The 23,712-nt window shown below is 42.5% G+C and overlaps 1 protein-coding gene and 1 long non-coding RNA gene across 2 annotated transcripts; one reads left to right on the top strand and one right to left on the bottom strand.

The window, feature by feature from the left end:
- The first annotated feature begins 129 nt into the window (after positions 1-129).
- WFDC8 (WAP four-disulfide core domain 8) lies at positions 130-15,366 on the top strand. Its single transcript, XM_077873344.1, has 8 exons — positions 130-348; positions 6,110-6,219; positions 9,530-9,670; positions 10,963-11,130; positions 12,893-13,033; positions 13,994-14,136; positions 14,370-14,397; positions 14,984-15,366. Exons 1-6 carry the CDS (start codon positions 290-292, stop codon positions 14,131-14,133), a joined length of 759 nt encoding a protein of 252 aa, XP_077729470.1. The 5' UTR covers positions 130-289; the 3' UTR covers positions 14,134-14,136; positions 14,370-14,397; positions 14,984-15,366.
- Positions 10,304-22,081, bottom strand: LOC144298425 (uncharacterized). Its single transcript, XR_013365390.1, has 4 exons — positions 21,709-22,081; positions 21,021-21,182; positions 19,343-19,542; positions 10,304-11,305 (listed from the first exon to the last, which is right to left on the bottom strand). It is a non-coding gene; the product is annotated as an uncharacterized LOC144298425 (long non-coding RNA).
- Positions 22,082-23,712: the final 1,631 nt, after the last annotated feature.

Below are 23,712 nucleotides of genomic sequence, written 5' to 3'. Positions count from 1 at the left end.
AAGGTCTGCCCAGTGGCTGAGGCTAAAGGCACATTCTTGGTTGAGTAGCCAAGCAGGAGACATGCTATGTCATTGGGAGGAGGAAGATGTGAGGGAGGAGCTCTCAGTTGGAAATAGAGCCTGAGGCTGGCTGTGCTCCGCTGTGTGGTGGGAGTGGGGGAAGCAGTAGGCAGTCATGGGATGTAGTAGAGTCACAGTGGGGCCTTACCTGTAGTTTCCAAAAATTGTAACCTGGAAATTCACACTCTTCCCCCGGCTCCTGACCATCAGGAGATCTTTTGATTGCAAAATGCTCCTCCGTTTACTGCAAAGAACAACCTCTGCCATGTGGGGAAGCTGGGAAAAGAGGTAGGTTCTGTGATGGGGTTCTGGGGAAACTTTTGACCACCCAGACTCAGGGACTGAGGAACCCACTGGGTGTGAAACATTGTCATTCGACAATGGACTGTTGGGAAATAGTGAAAAAACCAAAACAAACCCTACCATCATTTTAAGTGATTTAGATTCTTAGAGACCCAGAAATTCAAGAAAATTACTTTAATCTCTTAAAAGTTGTTGCACTTGTACCACTATGCATGTATTAGAATGACTAAAATAAACATTTATAATTCTAAATGCTAGGAAGGATATGAGGCACATGGAACTCTCATATGTTACTAGTAGAAATGCAAAATGGTACAGCCATTTTGGAAAACACTTTGGCAGTTTCTTATAAGCATATACTTATCACATAACCCAGATGTCCTCCTCCCTGGTATTTAGCTAAGAGAAATGACCATTTATGTCCATATTAAAACCTGTATGAAAACATTCGTAGAGGATTTACTCATACTCACCAAAAACTGGAAACAACCCAATGTCTATTAAGTGAATGGAAAAACAATCTATGGTACCTCATAAGATGAAACATAAATCAGCCATAAGAGCTCCAGACAACACGCAAAAACATGGATGAATCTCAAATGTATTATGCAAACATGTTGTAGATATTAATCTTGTTGAAGCTGCCCAGCTTTAAAAATAAAAGATACAGATGCAATGAAACGCCGGGACACCTGCACCCCGATGTTTCTAGCAGCAATGTCCACAATAGCCAAACTATGGAAGGAGCTTCGGTGTCCATTGAAAGATGACTGGATAAAGAAGATGTGGTTTATGTATACAATGGGATATTACTCAGCCATTAGAAATGACAAATACCCACCATTTGCTTCAACGTGGATGGAACTGGAGGGTATTATGCTGAGTGGAATAAGTCAATCAGAGAAGGACAAACATTATATGGTCTCATTCATTTGGGGAATATAAATATTAGTGAAAAGGAATAGAAGGGAAGGGAGAAGAAATGGGTAGGAAATATCAGAAAGGGAGACAGAACATGAAGACTCCTAACTCTGGGAAATGAACTAGGGGTGGTGGAAAGGGAGGGTGGGGGGTGGAGGTGAATGGGTGACGGACACTGAGGGGGGCACTTGACGGGATGAGCACTGGGTGTTATTCTGTATGTTGGCAAGTTGAACACCAATAAAAAGTAAATTTATTATTAAAAAAAGAAAATAAAGCAGAAGCAAAAAAATAAAAATAAAAATAAATAAAAATAAATCGATTGGGGTCAAAATACCATTCTATGTTTTGTCACCCTCTCTAACTTTTCCCATTTTCACTCCTTTCCCCTATAATCCCTTTCATATTTCTTATATTCCCCGTAGGATTGAAACCTTATAATGATTGTCCTTCTCTGATTGACTTACTTCACTCAGCATAATACCCTCCAGTTCCATCCATGTTGATGCAAATAATAAATAAATAAATAAATAAATAAATAAATAAATAAATAATAAATAAATAAATAAAGTCCTAATTTGATACCTACAATCCATTTAAAAAATACATGGAAAGCCTTTCTTTAAAAGTCGGACATTTTAAAACACTTCTCCTTCTCCTTGAATTCATATTTCCATTCCTAATACCCCACAGACTCTTACTCTAAGGCAATATAATCTTATGCTCAAGAGTCTTTAATCACCACCTTTTCATACTGCTATGCAATAAAAACATGCATATAGATTGAAATTTTAAGTTTTCATTTACTGGGACCAGAAGACTCTAGGAATAAAATTTTTTCTTATGCATTGATTTTTCATTCCATTCGTTATTTAAATAACAATAACAATGGATATGTAAGTAAATACATTGAAATTATTGATTACCAAAATTTCAATGGTAAGCAAAATTCTATAGGTAATGCATCTCTTAGTGATAAGTAAGTGCAGGGGAACAAAATTTTGTTATAGATATGTCACTTGGTTTTTTGAACTTCTAGTATGTTGCCCCACCAAATCACAAAATGCTCTCTAATAAAAATTATTTTTAATGATCTAAGTTAAATATTAAAAAGCAGCTTCATTAAACCCCCTTTCAAATTTTATAAAGGCATAGATTGGAAATCTTATACTTGAAAAGAATTTATTTCTAAGTAATTAGGATACTGACAAAAAATCACAAGTGATTTTCTTTATTTTTGGGAAGTTTACCAAAAAGCCATTACCAATATTTAATACATGTTCAATAATGTTATTAATTATACCTGTTATTCTTTTATTTAGACACCTTATTGAATCTGATGAATCTGATGCACTCCAAAAATGTTGGAAAGTTAACTCTGATAGACCTTTGATAGTATATATTTTATAAAATGCTTTTATCTTACTAACATGCTTTAAACACAGTCAGAAATTTTTTTGAAGCCACAGATTTAACTCCCTATATTTATGGAAAATGCTCAACGAATCAGCTAGTTGGAAGAGACAGTCTTCAATTAGCCAAATCAGACCAGTTTCTCCCACAAAAAGACTGACTTCGCTTTTCAATTGAAATGAATGTTTTTATGTACATCCCTGTGGATATATGCCATTGTCCTTGGGATTTCTAACTCTAGAAGAGGGAGCTAAAGGCATAATGACATACTATAACTTGACACTTGAGTGAAACAAGGTGCTGTCCCCTTATTTCCTATCCACATATTTTTTGCTTTGCTCCCAGGGAAGCATACTCAGGAAAATCAGAAAGGGAGACAGAACATGAGAGATTCCTAACTCTGGGAAACAAACTAGGAGTGGTAGAAATGGAGGTGGGTGGGGGGTGGGGGTGACTGGGTGAGGGGCAATGAGGGGGGCACTTGATGGGATGAGCACTGGGTGTTATTCTATATGTTGGCAAATTGAACACCAATAAAAAATAAATTTATTTAAAAAAGAAAGAATAAAAAGGAAAATACATTTTCAAATTGTTCCTTTGTTTAGAACTGTTTTTATACTTTCAACACATATAAGAGATGGGTAAGGCATATGCTCCCATCCCCACCTTTTTCTGGAAGCAGCACAGGACATTCTGAGAGACAGATAGAAGAGGAGAAAGGCAGGCTGCAGGCTTTTTCTCAGGCAGACCAACTTCAAGAAACAGTAAATGTGGAATTTAAGAACCAGGACATCACGTCCTTAAACCTGTTTGTGCCTCTGGAAAATCTATCTGTGTCCTCTGGAGTAGGGGAATGCCAGCATGCAGCATGGACAGGACTGACTGAGTTGGCCTCCTTATTTTTCAAATGGGTAGACTGAAATAAAAGTAGCCCAAATTGACATGGTGAATTAATGGTGGAACTTGGGCTTTGATCAAAGTGTCTTCATTCCTGGCTCATTGTTGTTCCTACAGGACGATCGAGTCCATGCCTCCCACATCTGTCCCAGTCCGCAGGGCCACTGAACCAGTAAGCCACACACGTTTGCTTGTTCCCCACAGGACACATGTTTTGTAGTCTCTTGCCCAAAGAAATACCCCTCCAGAATGAATTCACTGTTTTATGGTTGCCAGATTTAGCACATAAAAATATTACATGACCAACTAAATTTGAATGTCAGATAAATACTGAATCGTTTTTCGTGTAACTACAGTCTTTATATTTCATTGGATATACTTCTACTAAAAATTCTAACCGAATACCCTACATTATATTTGGCAATCCAATTGATCTACATCTTTCCTTGTACCCGCATCCCTGGAGATCTGCTTCCTACTAAGAGACTATAGGCTGTCTGATCAACTACTACTTAAGACTGGGTCAATAGATATAAAACTTCAAACCCAAAGAGTGATTTGATATAAGAATTTAAGACTCCACGATATGTTGGCAAATCGATCTCCAATAAAAAAAATACATTTAATTTTTAAAAAGTGAAAAAAAAAAAAAGAATTTAGGGATCCCTGGGTGGCGCAGCGGTTTAGCGCCTGCCTTTGGCCCAGGGCACGATCCTGGAGACCCGGGATCGAATCCCACGTCAGGCTCCCGGTGCATGGAGTCTGCTTCTCCCTCTGCCTGTGTCTCTGTCTCTCTCTGTCTCTCTCTCTCTCTCTGTGTGCGACTATCATAAATAAAAATTTTTTAAAATTTTAAAAAAAGAATTTAAGACACCATAGGGCCTTGGCTAATCTTCCCAGGGAAGAGAAATAATGATATACAGAGATGTTTATGGGAAATTCAAGAGCCAAAAAGACAATAGGCACCTTTTCTTTGACATTCAGTAAATTATTTGTTTACTTCCTAAAATATATTAATTACACCAGTCATCATGCTTTCCACAAGAGTTTCATTAATTCTCATGTCTATGAAGTAGGTGTGTTACTATTTCCTTCGAGGAAAACTGAGGTAAGGGACACCGGGCTGGCTCAGAGGACCATGTGTCTCTTGTACTTGGGCTTGTAAGTTCAAACCCCACGTCGAGTATAGAGACTAGTTAAAACTAAAATCTTGAAAAAAGAAAGGAAAAAAGACTGAGGCTCAGTGAGGTTCAGTGGCTGAGCCAAGAGGCATAGCTGGCAAGTAGGGGATCCACCACATGAGTTCAGATTCAACTCCAAGGACTATTTTTGACCATGCCATGCCACTTCATGAATAAGCTTCACCTGATTTCATCTAATCCTTACAGTGACACCAAAGTTGCCAGGTATGTTGTATTATTCCCATTTTCCAGATGAGGAAACTAAGGCTCCAAGACACAACTACAGTGCTAAGTTACCAGCCAGGATCAAAAATTAGTGTCACTGGGTTTGGAGCCATAACTGTCATTACTGAACAGCCCAGGCACTGTTGTAAAATGTGGGGAGGATTCAGGATTAGAATTCTAGGGACAAAAATGAAGACATTGCTATAAGTCTTTAGTCTTAGGCAGCCACGTAATATGGTTTCAGGAGATCTGGAAAAGACTCTATGCCTTTTCAGAACTTCATGTCTGAACTTCATGTTTGAAGTTCCACCAACAACATAGGTGCCTTCCTGGGCATAACAACGTTCTCTGCCTTCCTCTCTTTCTGTCTCCCCTCCTTTCTGCCTCCATCTATCTCTCTTGCTGTTTTTGAGATGCATTTAGTCTGAGAGAGGTAACATGGCAAGGCATTATCAGTTCTTCACATCACAGAATTTAGAAGACATAAGAACAAAGAAAAGACATGTTGAAATGGGTGTCAAGTGAGTAGGGAAGGGTCATCTGTGTATGGAGTGCTCTGGGAGTATCAGAAGCTAGGCTTGGATAACACCAGAAGGAAGATGAGGCATTCTTTTCTTCACCCAAGGTCACCTGGGATTTTTTGCTCCTGGGGCTCTAAGACCCAGAGGGACATGCTCAGGCCCTCATGAAGACCTCATACCATCAGTCTCTTGTCATCAGTGAAGCAAGGAAAAGGTGTCCACTCATGGCTAGGGCTGCCCTTGGAATGACAGTGTGACAGTGGGCAAACCAGCCCTGCAACTATTCCAGAACAATCCTGTGATCCTTCACATGTGGTCTTTCATGGAGGAACAAGACAATGGGCAAATGTCCTGCTGGGACATGCTCCAGACCATGGCAGAGTGTGGGGTCACTGGGAAGGTCCTAGGCCTGAAGGTCCTGCCCTACTCTCCACCTGACCTCAGACAAACCCCTTCCCCACTGTGCATCTTGGTTTCCTCAGCTGTGAACTGAGAGAAGTGGTGGACTGTCTCCATGGTTCTCAGCACAAGCTCTATATGTCTGTCTGGCTTGTGCCTAATCCCTCTGCCTCTTCTCATCCCACACAGGAACCTTCCTCTCCACAGTTCGACCTTCTCCTGGGGGAATATAGCACTCCTGCTGCTTCTCTCTATCTCTTTGGAGGAGACGACTTCATCGCCAGTCAAAATAGAGATACGTGGGTTCAGAGGAGCTTCAGCCACCCTTCCTTAGCAGGCCTTTCTGAGACTGAGAGTCAGGCGGGAGGCAAGGACTCACATTATTTGAGTGAGTTCTCTAAAGCCACATCTTCTGTGGATTTAGAGAACTAGCCCTGCTCACACACCCTGGGCCCTTTGATCCTTCCCTCATCTACTGCCTCCAAATTATTTCTCTACCTTTTCCTGATATGTGTCTTTTCCAAGATTAATTTTTAAAGTGAATCTATCACTAAGCAGGAGCCTGAGGTAGAGGACAGTGAGGAGGCAGTTGCACAGTGGAGGACAGAAATGGAATGAGGTCTGGCCTGCCCTGGAAATGGTGGTCAAGAGAAGAAGCTATGGGGCTTGGAGAGAGACTAGAGGGAAAACTGGCCCAAGTCCATGACTGATAGGATGCTGGGGTGAAATATTGGGAGAAAGGAATCTCAGGGTTCTCATGACCACCTGGGAGCCTGCTGATGTCAAATATAAAGATGTGAGTAGAGAGATGGAGGCATTGCTGAGGCATAGGGAGACCCTAGTTCTGTTTTATACATGTGGGCATAGAGGTCTTATGAGATGCCCAGATGCATGTTCCCCAGGTGGTTGAATATGTGTCTTTAGCTTGGAAGTGAAGATGGGTCTGGAGAGAGGTATAGGAACCACAGTTAGCATCATGGATATGGATGTGGTGCAGAAAGTGTGTGTCCAGTAAAGACAGCAGAGAGCTGATATCTACACCCAGGGAGCATCCTTAGTAGTTGCAGAGGGACCATCAGGGTGTGTGCATTCAGGGAGGAGACGGCACAGACAAGGTAAGGAACTGAGGACGGCTGACCGGCAGGGAGGAGGATTATAAGTGAGAGCTGAAGCTGACAGTGGGGCAAGAAGGTACAATGGCTAAACCAAAAAAAATGGTTTACAAGCCTCCAGAAGCAGAAGGGAGGCAGGACTGACTAGAGTCTACATTAGGTGGGGACATTTGTCTTTAGAATCTCAATATTTCTATGCCTTTTTACTTCTTGGAGGTATCCCTTATTTGATTTGCTTTACTCTCATTTATGTATTTATGTATTTATTTATTTATTTATTAATAGTCATACACCTTCCTTTTTTTTAATTTTTATTTACTTATGATAGGCACACAGTGAGAGAGAGAGGCAGAGACACAGGCAGAGGGAGAAGCAGGCTCCATGCAGGGAGCCTGACATGGGATTCAATCCCGGATCTCCAGGATCGCGCCCTGGGCCAAAGGCAGGCGCTAAACCGCTGCGCCACCCAGGGATCCCTAGTCTCCTTTATTTAATTTGCTAGAACACTGGCTCCCAAGGAGTAGCCTGCATCATGATGCTCAACTGCCTCCTTTGGTGTCCCCAGATGTGCTTTTAAAAATTGAAGTCCCTAGGCTTCACTTTCTAGAGATTCTGATTCAGGCCACAGTCTGCAGTTTCTAAAAGATGCACAGAGATTTCCATTGTACACTCCAGATTAGGAACCACAATTCTTCTTAGCCTCAGATGTTCATGGTGGATGCATGAAGCATGGTATGAAGGGTAAGGAATATATCTGGAAAGTACTAAAAGTCTCAATGGCATGCTCGGGGCTTCTGGCTTCCAGAGTGAGTCATGAATTGGAGGTCCCAGGGCTGCCCCTCATTAACTGTATTTTCACATCTGACTTCTCCTTCTCCTTCTCCCTCTCCTTCTCCCTTTCCTCCTCCTCCTCCTCCTCCTCCTCCTCCTCCTCCTCCTTCTTCTTCTTCTTTTCTCCTTCTTCTTCTTTCTCCTTCTTCTTCTTCTTCTTCTTCTTCTTCTTCTTCTTCTTCTTCTTCTTCTTCTTCTTCTTCTTCTTCTTCTTCTTCTTTCCTTTGCCTAGGAAATTGGGAGGGTGATACTAATGACCTATATGGTCTTTCCAATTCCAAACTTCTATAATTCCAAGTCTCAGTAGTATCCAAATGAATCATGCTTCTCTGGTCAGATCTCACTGGAGAGCTGCTTGGTTTAGAGTCCTGCAGCCAACTGCACAGTATAGTAGTTATCTGTCGCTGTGTGACACATTACCTCTAGGCCAGAAGTCTGGTATAGTGTGCCAGGATTCTCTGCTCAGGGTCTTGGCAGGCTGAAACCAGGGTGTCAGCCAAAGCTGCCATTCCCATCTAGGAACCCAGAGTTCTTGGCCATGCACTCTGGCTGTGGCAGAATCATTTCCTTGCAGTTGTACCATGGGGGTTGCTTCCAGAAGCCACCTTCCATCCAGGGCACCTAGCTTCCTCCATCCTCAATGTTACTAATAGCGCGTTGGACTGAATCTCTCTTACCTCTTCCCTATTAATCAGGGGGAAAGCGCTTCATTTTAAGGACTCAAGAACTTAGGACTGGTCCGCTCAGATAATCTCTATATTTTAAGATCAATTAACTTGGGACTCTACTCACATCTATGAACTCCCTTAACAGCAGCACCTAAATTCATATTTGGTTTAATAACCAGAGGATGAGAATCTTGGGGAAGCAACTTTCAAATTCTGCTTCCTACAACCCCGGCAATTAGGAAGCCATGTCTAGCCCTTGAAAAGGAGGAAGCAAACCCATATCTGCCAAGCTCTTTCCATGTGCCAGGCACTGTGACAAATGCATTACAGGCATTATCCCCTTAATTCTTTTAAGCAGGTTGTAAGGATTTTCTCATATTATAGATGAGAAACGTTGGACTCCAAAGGAATACCTTTTTCCCAAGATTATTTATAGTTGTGTTGGCGTCAGGCCTCCACACCAGGTCCGTCTTGGAGTGCTCCTCCTGCTGCCCATTTCTGCACACTTTAGAGGTAACTGCGAAGTTGTATAGTGGAACTCAGTTTGGCCTTGAGCTCACAAGGAGCCAGGGGCCCAAATCAGGTTTTTTTGGTGACTCCTATACTCCTATTTCCATGATATTTCCTCTACTCCTTACTAATTAACTTCCCCAATCAACTACAGTTCTGGAGGTAGATGCCATGGGCATTAACATATTATTCCAAGAGGAGAGAGGAGCTCCTGAACTTATGGTAAGACTCTTGATCCCCATATAACTCCCTGCTGTGGAATCTGAGATGCTTCCCCTTCAGTTGACCTGAGCATAGATTCCTGACTCAGATAGATCTAAATGAACCATGAGTGGTGAGAAACAGACCCAATCCCTAAATATAAGCAGAGTGAGAACAGAGGATGGAAGGTAGAAGACAGGGCTGATAGAACATCACTTTTCACCTTTGCCATAGGAGGAGAGCTGAAACTCTCAAGAGATGTGAATGTGGACATTGCTTTGTTGCAGGGAAACCAGGAGTATGCCCCAAAGACAGGGTCATCTGTGAGACTAAAGTTCCAGACTTCTGCTTAAGTGATTTGCACTGCCAGGATTACATGAAGTGCTGCTCATTCGCCTGTGAGAAGAAGTGTATGGATCCATTCCAAGGTAGTGACCCCCAGGCTGTGGGCACAGGTGCCTTTACAGGTGCCTTTCTTCCTGCTCCATCCAGAACTAGTTGAATGATTCTCTTGGATGGTAGGACAAAAAGCTAGGGTTCATGCTTTTCTTTTACTATTCAGATTCCCAACACTCAAGTACAAACAATGAGTTCAGGCATGGTGGATATTAACTGGATAATATGGATGATAGTCTTTTTTTGAGTCAACATTCAAGCATTCACAAATAACTAATACTAGTTGCGTGCCCCCTAACGTCAAGAGACTGTTGCTGGGCATGTGGTAAATACAAAGCTCAGTTGGTTTAGATGCTGGGCTTAGTTTTGGACCCTTTGGCCTTCAAATAAGTTTCCTGCTAACTTAAAATATAGAGTATCTCATAATAGGAAATTATTATATATATATATATATATATATATATATATATATATATCCAAATTGTCTGTTTTAATGTCCTTTATTCAAAGGCCATCGGGAATACACTTATAGGTGAACAAGGTGGATTTATTATATTTATTATTCATTATAATGAGGGAGAATGTTCACCATATATAACTGGAGGGATCTCAGTAAAAAGCTACTGAGATTCAGGAAAGAATCTACTATAGGAGAGAGGCTTTGATTGGGGAATTTGGGGCCTGGGTGTGGTCTATATTGGGTGTTGTTGAAAAGTGGGACACTCTCAGGGAATCTTATCTACAGAGAGGGCAGGCTAGACTGAGGATGAAGCCATAATGGATAGAGAAGCATAAATCACTCATAGGTGTTTGGCATTTCATGGGTTTCACAATATTGTGTTTTTAGTTTCCCTTTATGATGGCCCTAGAGCAATCTTCTTTGATGTGGATGTCCTGTGACCTATCTATTTCTAATAGAGAATGACATGGTTCAGCTGTGAGCATCAGACAGGATCCAGACATGAGACATTGCTGTTTTTCTTTCTTCATGGCTTGTTCCTTCTATACACCAGGTGCTTTGTTAGGCACTTTGGATACAGTCAATGAACAAGTCTCACCTTCCCAAAGCTCAGGGCCTTAGAGTAAAAGATCAGCTACAAAACATCCTCATATGCTTTTCACTATGTCTTTTGCAAGGTAGAAATGGTGCTCAGAGATAGTGCACAACATAGATTATTTGTAGGAGAACTAGTCTAGACTTTTCTTGACAGTGGCTCTGTATGACTTGTATGGTCATACCAAGAATTGTGTAGAAGCTAAGAACCTGACCCCTTCTCTTTTCTACTACCCTTTCTGGCCTTAACTCTTTGCTTCCCACCCTCAGAACCCTGCATGCTACCCTCAGACCAAGGAAGCTGTAACATTGGGCTCTCGCGCTGGTATTTTGACTTTAAACATCGGATATGCAAACCGTTTAAATATGGAGGCTGCTATGGGAATGCCAACAACTTCATCAGCAGAGGAAACTGCAGAGTGGCTTGCTCATCAGTTGGTAAGACTTATAAGCCTAGCAGTCCGAGGAACTAGTCTAACCAGAAATAGCATACCAGCCTAGGTATAAGCTTAGGCTTTGAGGTGAAACTGTCTTGACTCAAGTCAGCTCTGTCATTCACTGAATGAGTGGCCTTGGGTCAGTCTTCTGCTTCCATGCACTTCAGCATTCTTGTCTATAAAAGGGGGATAAAAATAGCATTTACCTAATGGAGACATTGTGGCAGAAAAATGACATAGAGCACATGCCTGTTGAGTAGTACCTGAGGACTCATCCAAGAATGAAGCATCAACAGGTCAGGTCTGGAATCCCATGAAGTAGGAGTAGAGCGTGGAGTAAGTGAAGAACAGGGTGAGGTGAAGGTGAGGGCTGTGGATTAGTTCCTACTCTAATGACCAACACCAGTAATATTGGGAGACAGTGTCTTGCAGAGGTAGATGAAACTCCTCCTTTTCCCATTTCCTGAAAATTTCTTCACCTCTTTGAGTTTCTGTCCCTCCCCTGTAATACTGGACTAACAGCAAAGACTTCACTGAGGTGAGGTGTTGGTAGGATTATATGTGATCAGGACACAAGGATCTGACATGGGGGCTGTTCAGTAGTGTGGGCTCACTAAATAGTAGCAATCCAGGGAGTGACCATTGATGTTCAAACGCAACACTGTGTGACATACAAGGCAGCACTAGAACTTTGGCCTCCGGGTCTGTGAATCGAGCTGAATACTGTACCATCACGTCTATTAGCCTCACAAAGAAACAGAGTCAGAGAGATAAAGTTAGTCGCCCAAGGATTCACAGTGGGTCCCGGGTAGATCTGGAATTTTAATTCTGTACATCCAGTGAACCTGAATAGACAAGGCACTGTTGTGGCCTTACCCGTTGTGGGATGCTGTAAGGAATCATGGCACTATGGATTAGACCTTGGCTCACTCTCAGAAGCCAGCAGATAGAAGCAACCAGGGAAATGGGCTTGGGTGAGTTTGGGGGAAACTTTTTTTCCATCTGGGGCTCAGAAAGAACCTAACAATAGCTCTGAGAGTCAAACACACCACAGTCTGTCTGAGTCTGACTTGAGGAAGAAGGACAAGGAGTAGAAGGAGAAAGAGAAGACAAGAAATACTTCCTGCCCTCATAGAATTTGCAATCACACAATGATCACAGGAAACATGCACAAAATCCTAACAAATTGATTTCAATACCACCCAGGTCCTAGTGACCCACACAGTCTTATCTCCAGTCTGAATTTGACTCCCAAACTCCAACTGCTTACTCTACTCCTTCATCTCAATCTCACAAACACCTCACGCTTCACTTGTCTAAAACAAGACTCCTCATCTTTGCTCTCCCACCTCAAACTTGCTCTGCCCATAGTTCTCCCCATCTTGATTGAAATCAACTTCTAAATGACCCTTAATGAATCAACATCAACATTCTCAATCCACATCTACTGAGTTAGGAAATCCTTTTAGATCTACCTTAAAAATAGATCTAGAATCTGACCATTTCCTACCACATCCTCAGCTGCCAGCCCAACCTGAGGAGCCACCTTCTTACCTGGGGTTTCAAAGAACAAGCCTAACTCTCTTCCTACCACATCCCATGAGATGCTGAGGCATTGCATTCCTCTGCAGGCTCCCAGAGGTAGTCATGGTAGAGTGAACCAAGTCACAGAAAGATATACTAGTTTTGAAGAGAAGGTAAAGGTGTTTGAAGGGTGTGAGATGGGTGGGGTTTGAGGAAACTCACATCTGTTCTTGTTTTAGTCAAGACTGGACAGTGCCCACTCTTCCCCTTCAAGAACCGTATGGAGTGTCCAGCTTCCTGTAAGGGTGACATGGATTGCCCCAAAAGTGACAAATGTTGTGAATCCATGTGTGGCTTTGTTTGTGCCAAGGCCTGGACAGGTGAGGACTGGAGATATACCTCCCAAATATGCTAAGGATGTCATGTTGTCTCATGGAATGGGGATGCCCCTTTGGTTGACCTTAGATGTCTCTTGGGAAATTTTCCTTTTTTAAGGCCCAATCACTGCTCTCCTGTTGCCTTCCTGATTTCAGGAAACTATTGTGCTAGTCTTCAAAGCCAACCAGGCATAGTATCACTGCCTATTTTTCCCCATGAGAACTTATTTATTCTGAGTCTCTTCTTCACTGACCAACAGGTGACAATATCCACTTATTCATACAAAAAAAATGATAACCATTACGTCCATTCCTAATAAGTCTTATGTCTGTCTACACAAAACTTCAGAACATGTAGAGCATACTCACATCATGTAAGGGATGCTGGGGAAAAGATGGGTAGCAAAATGCTGTTGGGGCAGACTTGAACTTTGTACCTCTGAGACTAGTGCTCATTTCTGCATGTAGTGCTGAGATGATATGCTCTCGTCTCAGAGATTGTTAGTGTTTTGAGGTACAGCCTGGTGTCCTGGAAGGAACCCAAGGCCTTTCAACTGACTTCAACTCTTCTACTTGTTTTCCATATGGCCTTAGGTAACTCACATGCCCCTACAAAATCCTCAAATTTTACAATTTCTAAAATGAGGAAGTTCTGAATGCTCTCTAACATTCCTTCAGACTCTGGTACTTTGGGATTAGGAAACCCAAATCCATTAGTTTTGTGGGAGTGGCAGGAATCCTAACGGATTCCCTATGTCAGACATGGCAAGCCTCTTTGATACTCCTCAAATTATTAGCCATAGAATGCTGATACTCTGCCTTCTGCACACTATTGTTACTCTAGGGGGAAAGAGTAAGAGGCTTCCTCAGAAGATAGCCCTTTTAGGGTTCCCCAAGTCCCCCAAATTTGTCTCAAACTATGATCAAGTATTTCAAGGTCAAGTCTTATTTTATCCCATAAAGTCAAATCAGGTTTCTGCCCACGCAAGCCCCTGATGTGTTCCAAGATTGAGAGACCCAAGTGCCTGCAGGATCGTGATTGCCCAGTGTCCCAGAAGTGCTGTTCACATTGTGGACTGAAGTGCCTGGAATCTCAAAAATGACCAGTAAGTGGAAAATATTATCATCGATGTAATTAACTATGACTAGCATGATAAAAAGCTATCAATACTATCTCTTATCCAACTACCTTCCAAATTGTCTTCGAAGTAGAACAGTATTTAATGGGATTACTTTGATTTTATAGAGAATCATGTCAACCAAAAATTATGAGAAATTTAACTCTTCTTTATTCCAATTTCACGACTTATATCTTTCCTTGTCTTTTTATATCATGTAGAGCCTCTGAAACAATGCTGAAAATAAAGGTAATGACATTTATCCCTGTCTGGTTCTTTATTTTAGAGTCAGCGTCTCTTGCTGTATAAAATGATACTTGTTGTTGGCTTTGGGATCAACAGATGTTACTACTCTTGGGTTGTTTTCTTTTCATCCATTTACAGCTGCTATTAGAAATTACTGTGGCATTTTGTCAAAAACCTTTTAGGCATCCAAAAATCATGTAATGATTTTTCTCTTCTAAAGTGCTGGTATAAGAGAGTACATCATTAAATTTTCAAGTGTTGGATCATCCTTGCATTCTTGGATTGACCTTAATCGTATTGAGGATATACTTGTATTAATACACTGAAGGTTCTTTAAGCAAATAATTTGTGCAGAATTTTCACATCAATGGTCAAAAGAAAAATAGGTCTATTACTTTGGTATGTCTTACTATCTGAGTCATATACCTTTCAACAAACTAGCATGGAAAACTGATTGGAAAACGTACTTTTTCTCCCTATGACCTGTAATATTTTAAATTTTGTATATTTTTTAATTGGAGTTCGATTTTCCAACATATAGTATAACACCCAGTGCTCATTTAAAATTTATTATTTATTTTATTTTAAGCAATGTCTACACCCCAGTGGGGCTCGAACTCACTCTCGGAGATCAAGAGTTGCATGCTCTGCCAACTGAGCCAGCCAGACACCTCCCAAGATCTGTAGTATCTTTAATAATAGTTTCAATAATAACATTTTAATGATATTCTCTGTTCCTTGAAAGCTGGACAAAATTGTGCTCCAAAAGCATCTAGGTTAGGTTCTTTCTGTAAGATATATCTTTACTAATTTTCTTTGTGTTTTATCTTATACTTGTACAGGCTTTCTACCTCTTCTTCTATAAAGTTAGGTCTCTTATGTGTTGCTAAAATTGATCCATTTTCTCTCCACTTTCAAATGTATTACTTTAGAGTAATATAAATTATTTTGTACATGATTTTTTATCTTTAATTTTCGTTAATGTTTTTATTCTTATACTCATGTTTCTACCCTACTCCCACCTATTAACCACCATTCCCTCCATTTACTCATGTATCCACCCACTCACCTACACTGCATTGATATATCTTTAAATTTACCTGTCTTTTCATCCATGGTTTCACTCATATATCCATCCACTTACCCTTCCCACCCATCTTCTTTCTGCCTATGCAGCTGCCTGTTTTATATCCAGCCTTTATCCATCTTTCATACACACACCATCCTCTCATGCCCAACGACATACTTCTCCATCATTTCTATGCCCATCTCCCCTCCATCCACCTACCAATTTACTCACCTCCCTTCCATTCAGAGTTTCCATCAAATAGACCCATTCATTCCATGACTAACCTATCCATCCTTATGTTCAGTGCAACCCACTTCTTCACCCACCCATCCATGTTCATGTATTCATGCATCCAAATGTCCATGATACCCTCACCCATCCTTCTTCATATTCTTCAAATGATCTTCCCATTCATCATACTATGAACCACCCACATACCTACCTTCCTCATCCAGTAGTTTACTTGGAGCATTTATTCCGGGCCTATTAATGTGCTAAGCACTAGGCTCTAAACATAGGCCTGTTTAATGAAGGTCAGAATTCATTTAAGGACACAACATGAAACTCAGTAATACATGTAGGGACTCAGGAAACAACACAGAAAGCCAGGGACAGGAAGTTTGAGGAAACTGTCTTGGCCTAATTAACAAGCAAAAATTTCCAGGTAGAGGCCATCAAGCTTAGTACCCCTTGGAGTTTCTCATTCTGACAGGGGATAGGTACTTGAACAGAAGTGTGGCTGAGCTAGTAGAGGCAGGGTACTATGACCATCAGTGAGAGGAGGTAAGAGAAGCAGGGCAAAGATCCACATGTATCCTTACTCGCCTTCTTCAAGAAATTGGGTGAGGGAAGGGGCCAAAATGTGTCTTTCATCTCAGGCCCCAAAGACATAAATTTCATCTCACCTGCTTTGAAAGTGAGACCCTTGGGTGGGGCTGGAAATTAAGCAAGACAGGATAGATAGATAGAACAATCAGAATTCTGAGTTTTCATTTACTTTCAAGAAGATTTAGAGAAGAATTTGGTCTTATTTGGGGGCCGCAGGAACCATTTGGGCATTTATAGACCCTGGAATTCCTTAGCTTCTGTCCCCACTGTACACATCACCTTCACCCCCTCCCCTTTTACGTACTATTCCTCCCACTCCATAGTAACATATTATGTCCACACTAATATCAGAAGATTCCATAGTGACCTCTGACAAGAACTCAGACACTCCATTCCCTCTGACCTGTATCTCTGACACTCACTCACTTGATGACATTGAATCAGCATCTGCACTCCAATGGGCCTTATGACCCCTATGTGTAAGATGAGGAAATGGGACTTGTGCCCTCAGAGTCCTTCCACCCAGGTGGTTCAGCTTTGTAATCTCTTCTGGAATGATTTTGAGAAGGACACAGAATAAAGAGGGACAGCACCTCTGAAGACATCTTGGTTATTCATTAGAAATTCTATTTCCTGCTCCCTTTGTGGGGTCCACTGGGTCCCTGAAACTGATGGTATGGGATTCTGTAGTGTAAGTGCCTGAGAGTCAGCTTTTTCATTGTAATGTGAGTGCCTGACATTAAGCTTTTGAGTGGTGAGGCATCCATTTCAAAGACACCCACTGCAATACACAATAGGAAAACTCAGCTGTATAACACAGATTGTAATGACAGGACTAGATGAGCAACCACTCTCCCCTCACCCACGAAGTTCCACTTTTAGGAAGTCCTCAAGGAATCCAAATCATTGATCATGGCAAAGCCCAGTTTCTCCCTTCCCACACCCTAATACCCACTTCTATGTGCTTTAAATTCACCAACAGAAAGTGAACTCATGAAACCCTACATTTCACCCTGGGACCCTGATAAAGGGAGAGTCCTAGGTCTGCACTTTCTCCCACATTCTCTGTCCACAACCTCCTGTGTGGCCCTCTAGCTTGCCATGTACCCTACAAGGCTTGTGACTATTAAATCTTGTTCTCTTAAGTTCCCTGATGGTATGATAGATGCAAGTCCTGGGATCATAAAAAGAACCACAAAATCTTATCCAACCACAACACTGGCCCAGTGGTGGTAGGGGGATATCTGTGAGGGGAATGTCTGGAGGCCTCTCTTTGAGTAAATATGCCCCCCACTCAGGGATGTCTCAGGCCTTCCTAGCTGAGAAACTCACTGTAAATAGGCTGAGACCCACATCACAAACTCCCATAGAAGGCTCTGTCAGTGATCCTAAATTTTGTGACCATATCATCACTAAACTGATGATGAGGCTTGCTTTGGCTTCTGCCCATCATGTAGGACAAATGGAGAACAAAGCTTGGCCCAAAAGTGCAACAGCTGGTTAATGGAAGAAATGAGGACCCTACAGATGACATTTACTCTCTGAAGAGAGTCTCTCTCCCTGCCAAGACTGAGAGACTGGCTGACATGTGGACTCTTTGTTGGAAAGCTACCAAGTACCCTAGCACTCTCTCCAGAGCCCTTTCACCAGTCCAGTCAGAAGCCAGCCACTCCACTGCTATGGACCTCTTCTTGGGTGTAGTCTCTCAGGCAGGTCTCCCTATCTTACAGTTCCTCCTCCAACAACAAGGAGTTTGCACCAGATGGGAGACACCCCCCCTAGAAGCTCTATGACATTCCTTAAAGTTCTCAAAGTAATACAACTTTGACAAATACTCTCTGAAAACTGTGCTGACAGGCTGTTCCTTCCCCATGCCCCACTCTGTGGCAACACATTTACTCTTTTGGCCTTATTCAAAGAATATAAACTACTGAAAGAGAAAATGGAGAAGGATGGGAGGAAAGGATAGGAGAGGGATAAAGAGACACAGAGACCTTGAGAGACCCAAAGAAGAAGAGAGTAGGTCAGACACTGACACAGAGAAGCACAGAAAGACAGAGATAACAAGAGATCCATAGAGACACATGTCAGAGACAAACAAAAAGGACATGCCACTTAGTGTGCAGATAAAATGTAAAGTGAATGGAGAGCAGGCACATTCTGCAACTCTCAGAGTTACCAAGAAGACGACCCTGATGGTGGCATTGACTCCGAAGGTCACCTGGAATGTGAGACAAGCTTTGCCCACTCCCCCTGGTTGACCAGAGGGCACGCTTCTGCCCAGGCTGCTGAGGATCAGGAACCATGCAACAAAAGACCCTTCCCCAGGGCTGTGTGCTATAGACACCCGCTGTCACATTGATGATCTCAGGAACTTGGGGTTCCCAGCAGGAAAGGAGGTGGCTGGCTTCACTCCAGTTCTCACATCCAACATACAGACTACTGAAGAAATAGGCTGGTCAAAGGCAGCTGGACATTTTCATGCTCTGGAATCACTGGACAGACCAGCTCTTCTTCAGTATGGAGTCTTCTAGACTTTTGAGCATCCTGGTCTTATCCACCCTTCTAGTGAATGTCCCATTCACTAGACAAGGGTTCTTGTCTGAGTGACTGGATCTTTCCCAGTAAGTACTGGGGCTTCAGCCCTCACCCTGGAGAGAGGAAAGTTACTAGGAGGAAGGAACAAGGCATAAGACTTGAGTTGCTTCCCACCATGTTAGCGCTGGTCCTAAGTTGGGAGAAATTTGCATATTTCTTCCAATTTCTCTCTTTATGGAAGAGCCCTTCAGTGAATGCAAGAATGCAGGACTTTCAGCCCCTTTGAAGTGAGGGTCAATGGGGTAGAGTGGAGTGGAGGGAAGAGTCACAGGATCTAGTGTGTATGAGAGAGACTGTAGGAATCTGGGAAGTCTAGGAGCCCTTCCTCTCACCCCACAACAGAAACAGCCCCCTTTCTCAGGATATTATCCCTAGCAAGTCCTGATTCTTTCAAATGCAATACAATACTGCAGAGTATTATAAACCATTCCTGCAACCCCAGGGGTGCCTTACCTTAAGGATAAAAGACAGTATCCAGAAGGTTCTTTGAACTGCAGTTAAGAATCCATGACCTCATAGTAATAATGATTATTGCTGCCATTTACTGAACATTTAGAAAGTCAGGAGTTTGAGAGATCCACATTCTGGTTCCACCACTCAGTATCCATGACCTCGGGCATGATGCTTAAATTCCATGTGCTGTATCTCCTCCTCTGCAAAATGGGGATGTCAGTAAAACTGAACAAGGTATGATTTAAATGCACAGAAAAGCTCTTGGCTTATGGCAAACAGTTGACAAATGTTAGTTAACATCGCTATGCATCAGTTGCTATGATTAGAGCTTTACACACTTTTTAAAAATTTTTTAAGGTTTTATTTATTTATTCATGAGAGACAGAGTGCGGGGCAGAGACACAGGCAGAGGGAGAAGCAGGCCCACACAAGGAGCCCAATGCGGGACTTGATCCCAGATCCCGGGATCAGGTCATGAGCCAAAGGCAGATGCTCAAACACTGAGCCACCCAAGCGTCCCTACACACTTTGTCTCATTTCTTCCTCAACACCTCTTGAGGCTAAAATGATTTTACAAGTGATGAAACCACGGTTCAGAGAGGTGAGTGGTAATCCAAGGGGTAGAATTTTAAAACCCAACTCTCTGAAGTCAGAGTAAGCAATACTAATCACTGTGCAATAGTGCCCCCCAGAAAGAACTCCCAAACACGGACTCCTCAACCAGGCCAAAATGACCAAATTACCTCCGACCAATGGCTTTCAGTGGGGCCATTTTGCCTTCCAGGGGACATGTGCAATGTCAGGAGATGTTTTTAGTTTTTAAACTGGGGAGTGCTATTGGTGTACAGTGGGTAGAGGGCTAAGGCGCTGCTAAACATCCTACAGTGCACAGGACAGCCCTTCCCCTCCCATAACTAATGATCAGGCCCTAGTGACAAGGTTGAGACATCCTGCCTTAGAGGGGATGAGGCTAGGGGGTGGAACTAGGCATGGGGTAAGAAGGTAGAGAATAAGGGGTGTCAGAAGGGAGGGTAGCATAGACAGTGCTGGGAAATAAATGAGACACCCTGAAGAAAGGTCTCTTGGTGGATGAGCAAAGACAAAGCAAACTTCCCTGACTCCCCAGAATTGCCTCACGTTGGGGGAAGAGTGGACACTGTGCCCTCCATCATTCATGGTTGTAAAACTGTCCTTTCCCTAGGGAATGTGAATTCCAAGAAAGGGATGAATGTGCGAAGGACAGACAATGTCTAGATGACAACAAGAAGTGTTGTGTATTCAGCTGTGGAAAAAAATGTTTAGACCTCAATCAAGATATTATTCTGAGCCTCAGAATAACCATCCACCTTGCCCACCTTCTCATCTGCCCACCTAGGTGGCATCATCCTTGCTTTGCTAAGGGCTGGTCTCTGAGCAAGATTGCTGGGTTGGGGTGACCTGCAATTTAGAACCATCACTGCCCCTGATATTTTGTTAATATTAGGAAGTATCTTAATCCTGTCTGGACCTCAGTTTCCCCAAACGGAAGATGACTGTAGGATTGTACCAGCAGTCTCATGGTTGCTTTTAACTCATTATTCTCTTTTTTGTTTGTTTGTGCTTGTTAATTTTTGAGTCCCCTGGTGGCTATTACTGGCACATTTTTGCTGTACGTCATAACTAAGCTGTTGGTATTTACCAGCTTTTTGCTGCAGATGTGCTGCCTTTCTCCTTATTGAAGTGCAACTTAGCACCAGGAAACCTTCAACTACTCCGGACCAGAGGCTAGTATCTCACTTTGATGCCAAGAGCAAATGAGTCCACTGAGGTGGACTGTGACATGATCAGGTTTTTACGATGCCTACAAAGAAGGAACAGAGTATCTTTGAGGACTCAGGAATAAAGGATGTGGTAGCTTGAACCAGAGAGGAACTGAGGGGATGGAGAGGAGTGAGGTGAGTTTGAAAGGTGTCTAGGAGGTAAAGTAAGCAGGACTTGACAATGGAGCAGAGTGGGTAGAAATTAGACACAATCTAAAAAATCTGAAAAGCTCCCTTGGAAGCTCACAACCTCATGGAGGAGATCAAGGATGTAAACCAGCCACAATAACACACATGAAATCAGAAGCATGGTAGAACAATGCAGGATTGGTCCAGGTGTCTGTGGGGTATGGGGTATAGATGGAGTCAGTGACATCACAGAGGAGCTGATGTTTGAGGTTTTAAAGGGAGAGGTGGGAGTGCTGCTAATGAGCAGCAGCAGGGTGGGCAGAGGGAATGCAGAGCAAAAGATGTGGATGTGTGGGATAGCAAATGGTGTGAATATTGCAGAGCATGTACCTCAAATGGTACTGTGCAAAGAAGCACAAACATAACTTCAAGACTCACACTGAAGATAAGCTGAGCCCAGGATGCTTAGTGGGTCCCATCCTACATTCTTGCCGGGTTCCTATTCCTCAGTGCATAAGGATGCACCCGAACAACCACCAGGAGGTGGCTCGTGATCTGAGGTTGTGTCCATGCACCTGGCTGATTCTCCACGTTGGGTTCCACTGTTCCAGTCTACATTCCAAGGCCCCAGGTTTTCCCCCAAACAGAACCTTGGTTTCTGCATTCCTCTTTCCCTATCTCAGCCTCTTTTCAAACATGGTATAATTCTCTTTTGATCCCATCCCTATGCTTCTTTCCTTTATGTCCGATGTCTAGAGCCCCCAGTTTTCCCCAATTAAGATTCTGTTTAGTCCCATGCCTCTGAGGCTGAATAATTCACATTGTTTGGTACATTACATCTTGCATAGAGTAAAGGATCATTGAGGCTATTGTGACACCATTAAAGGGAGTGAAAACAGTCAGAACTTCGAGAGCTGAGAGCATCAAAGACATTGTTATTCTCTGTTTCTTAAAAAAATTATAAGACCCTTTTAGGACAAGGGTCTACAGGCACTGCCTTAGTTTGAATCCCCCAGAAACCAATCCTAGGACAAGGACATGGATAAAGGAGTTTACTTGGGACATCTTTCCAAACACACAAGATGGGGGGGAGGGGGCGGGTAAGTGATACAGGCAAGAGAAGAGTCGATTGTGAGCTGTAACGATGGGGACAAACTGCAGCTTACTCCCCCTGGGGACCTTCTAAGGAACCCTGTAAACATATGTCCAAATGTCTGCATTCATCTCCGTGATGGAGCAGCTGAGGCATTTTTTCACTAATTCCCATCCCCCCCCAGATATCTGGGTGTATTAAACCCCTTGCTCTTCTAGATTGTTCCTCATGCAAGCTGAGCAAGCTGTCAGGGAGCCAGAGAAAACCCACAGCACAGAAGTAGAGACTCTGACACTAGAAGTGGGAAGTTATTACTGTGCACTGGATGCTATTCAGCCATAACAAGGAGCAAAGCGGTTATATAGGCTACAATGTGAATGAACCTCAAAAGCATTAGGCTATGCAAAAAAAGCCAGACATGAAAGATGATATGCTGTATGATTCTATTTATATGAGATATCCAGAAAAGGTAAATCTATAGAAATAGAAAGTTACTGGTTACTGGTTGCCAGGGGCAGGATTAGGCTGGGGGAAATAGTGACTACTAATAGGTAGTCCTTTTTTTAAAAAAAAAAAAGTTTTATTTTTTTAAGTAATATCTATATCAGATGTGGAGCTCAAGCTCCTGCGATCAAGAGTCATATGGTCTTCCAACTGAGCCAGCCCAGTGCCCCTAAGGTTTTCTTCTGGAGTGATTAAAAAAAAAAAAAAAGTGGTGATTATGCAACATTGTGATGGTACTAAGAAGCCTCTACTCTGTCCACTTAAAAATGGTTAATCTTATCTGATGTGAACTCCACTTCACTTTAAAAAATGGATTAGAACAAAAAAGTTCACTAGATCTGTCTCCTGCAGCTGCAGGTGAAATCAAAGGTGAGCCAAGAACATGTCATATTTCTGCTTCAAACCTTAAGTTGAAAAGTTCAAGGAAGGATCCTCATGGCCTATGGCTTCTGTTTCTGAGGTTGTAACTGATATTTATCATTTCCTCCTGCATCATACATTCCAAATTGCACACAATGACAGAGGCTCTCTGTTAGCTCTGGCATCCTCTCTTGCTTTCAAAGCACCATGATCTCAACATATACTCTCTGAAGATTTGGCTTAACCTGGGATCAACCTGTCTCCTCCCCCAAAAGCTCCTTATGGCAATACCTTTTCTTTTTGGCAATGGTTAAGAGAAAGGAGTGGCCCAAAGAAAACAAAAAGGAGAAAGAAGGGAAACAAAGGGCAGGGAGAAAGAGACTCAGAGGGAGACTCACAGGAAAAGAGAAAAAGGCAAGGGACAGAATAAAAGGAGGAAGCATAGAGAGAAGAAAAATAAACAGCGTGAGAAAAAGAAGCAGACA

Source organism: Canis aureus, chromosome 26, assembly GCF_053574225.1.
Source record: "Canis aureus isolate CA01 chromosome 26, VMU_Caureus_v.1.0, whole genome shotgun sequence".
In the NCBI taxonomy this organism is placed as follows: Eukaryota; Metazoa; Chordata; class Mammalia; order Carnivora; family Canidae; genus Canis; species Canis aureus.
The sequence above is the reverse complement of the archived record's forward strand: the minus strand, read 5'-3'. Positions and strand labels throughout refer to the sequence as shown.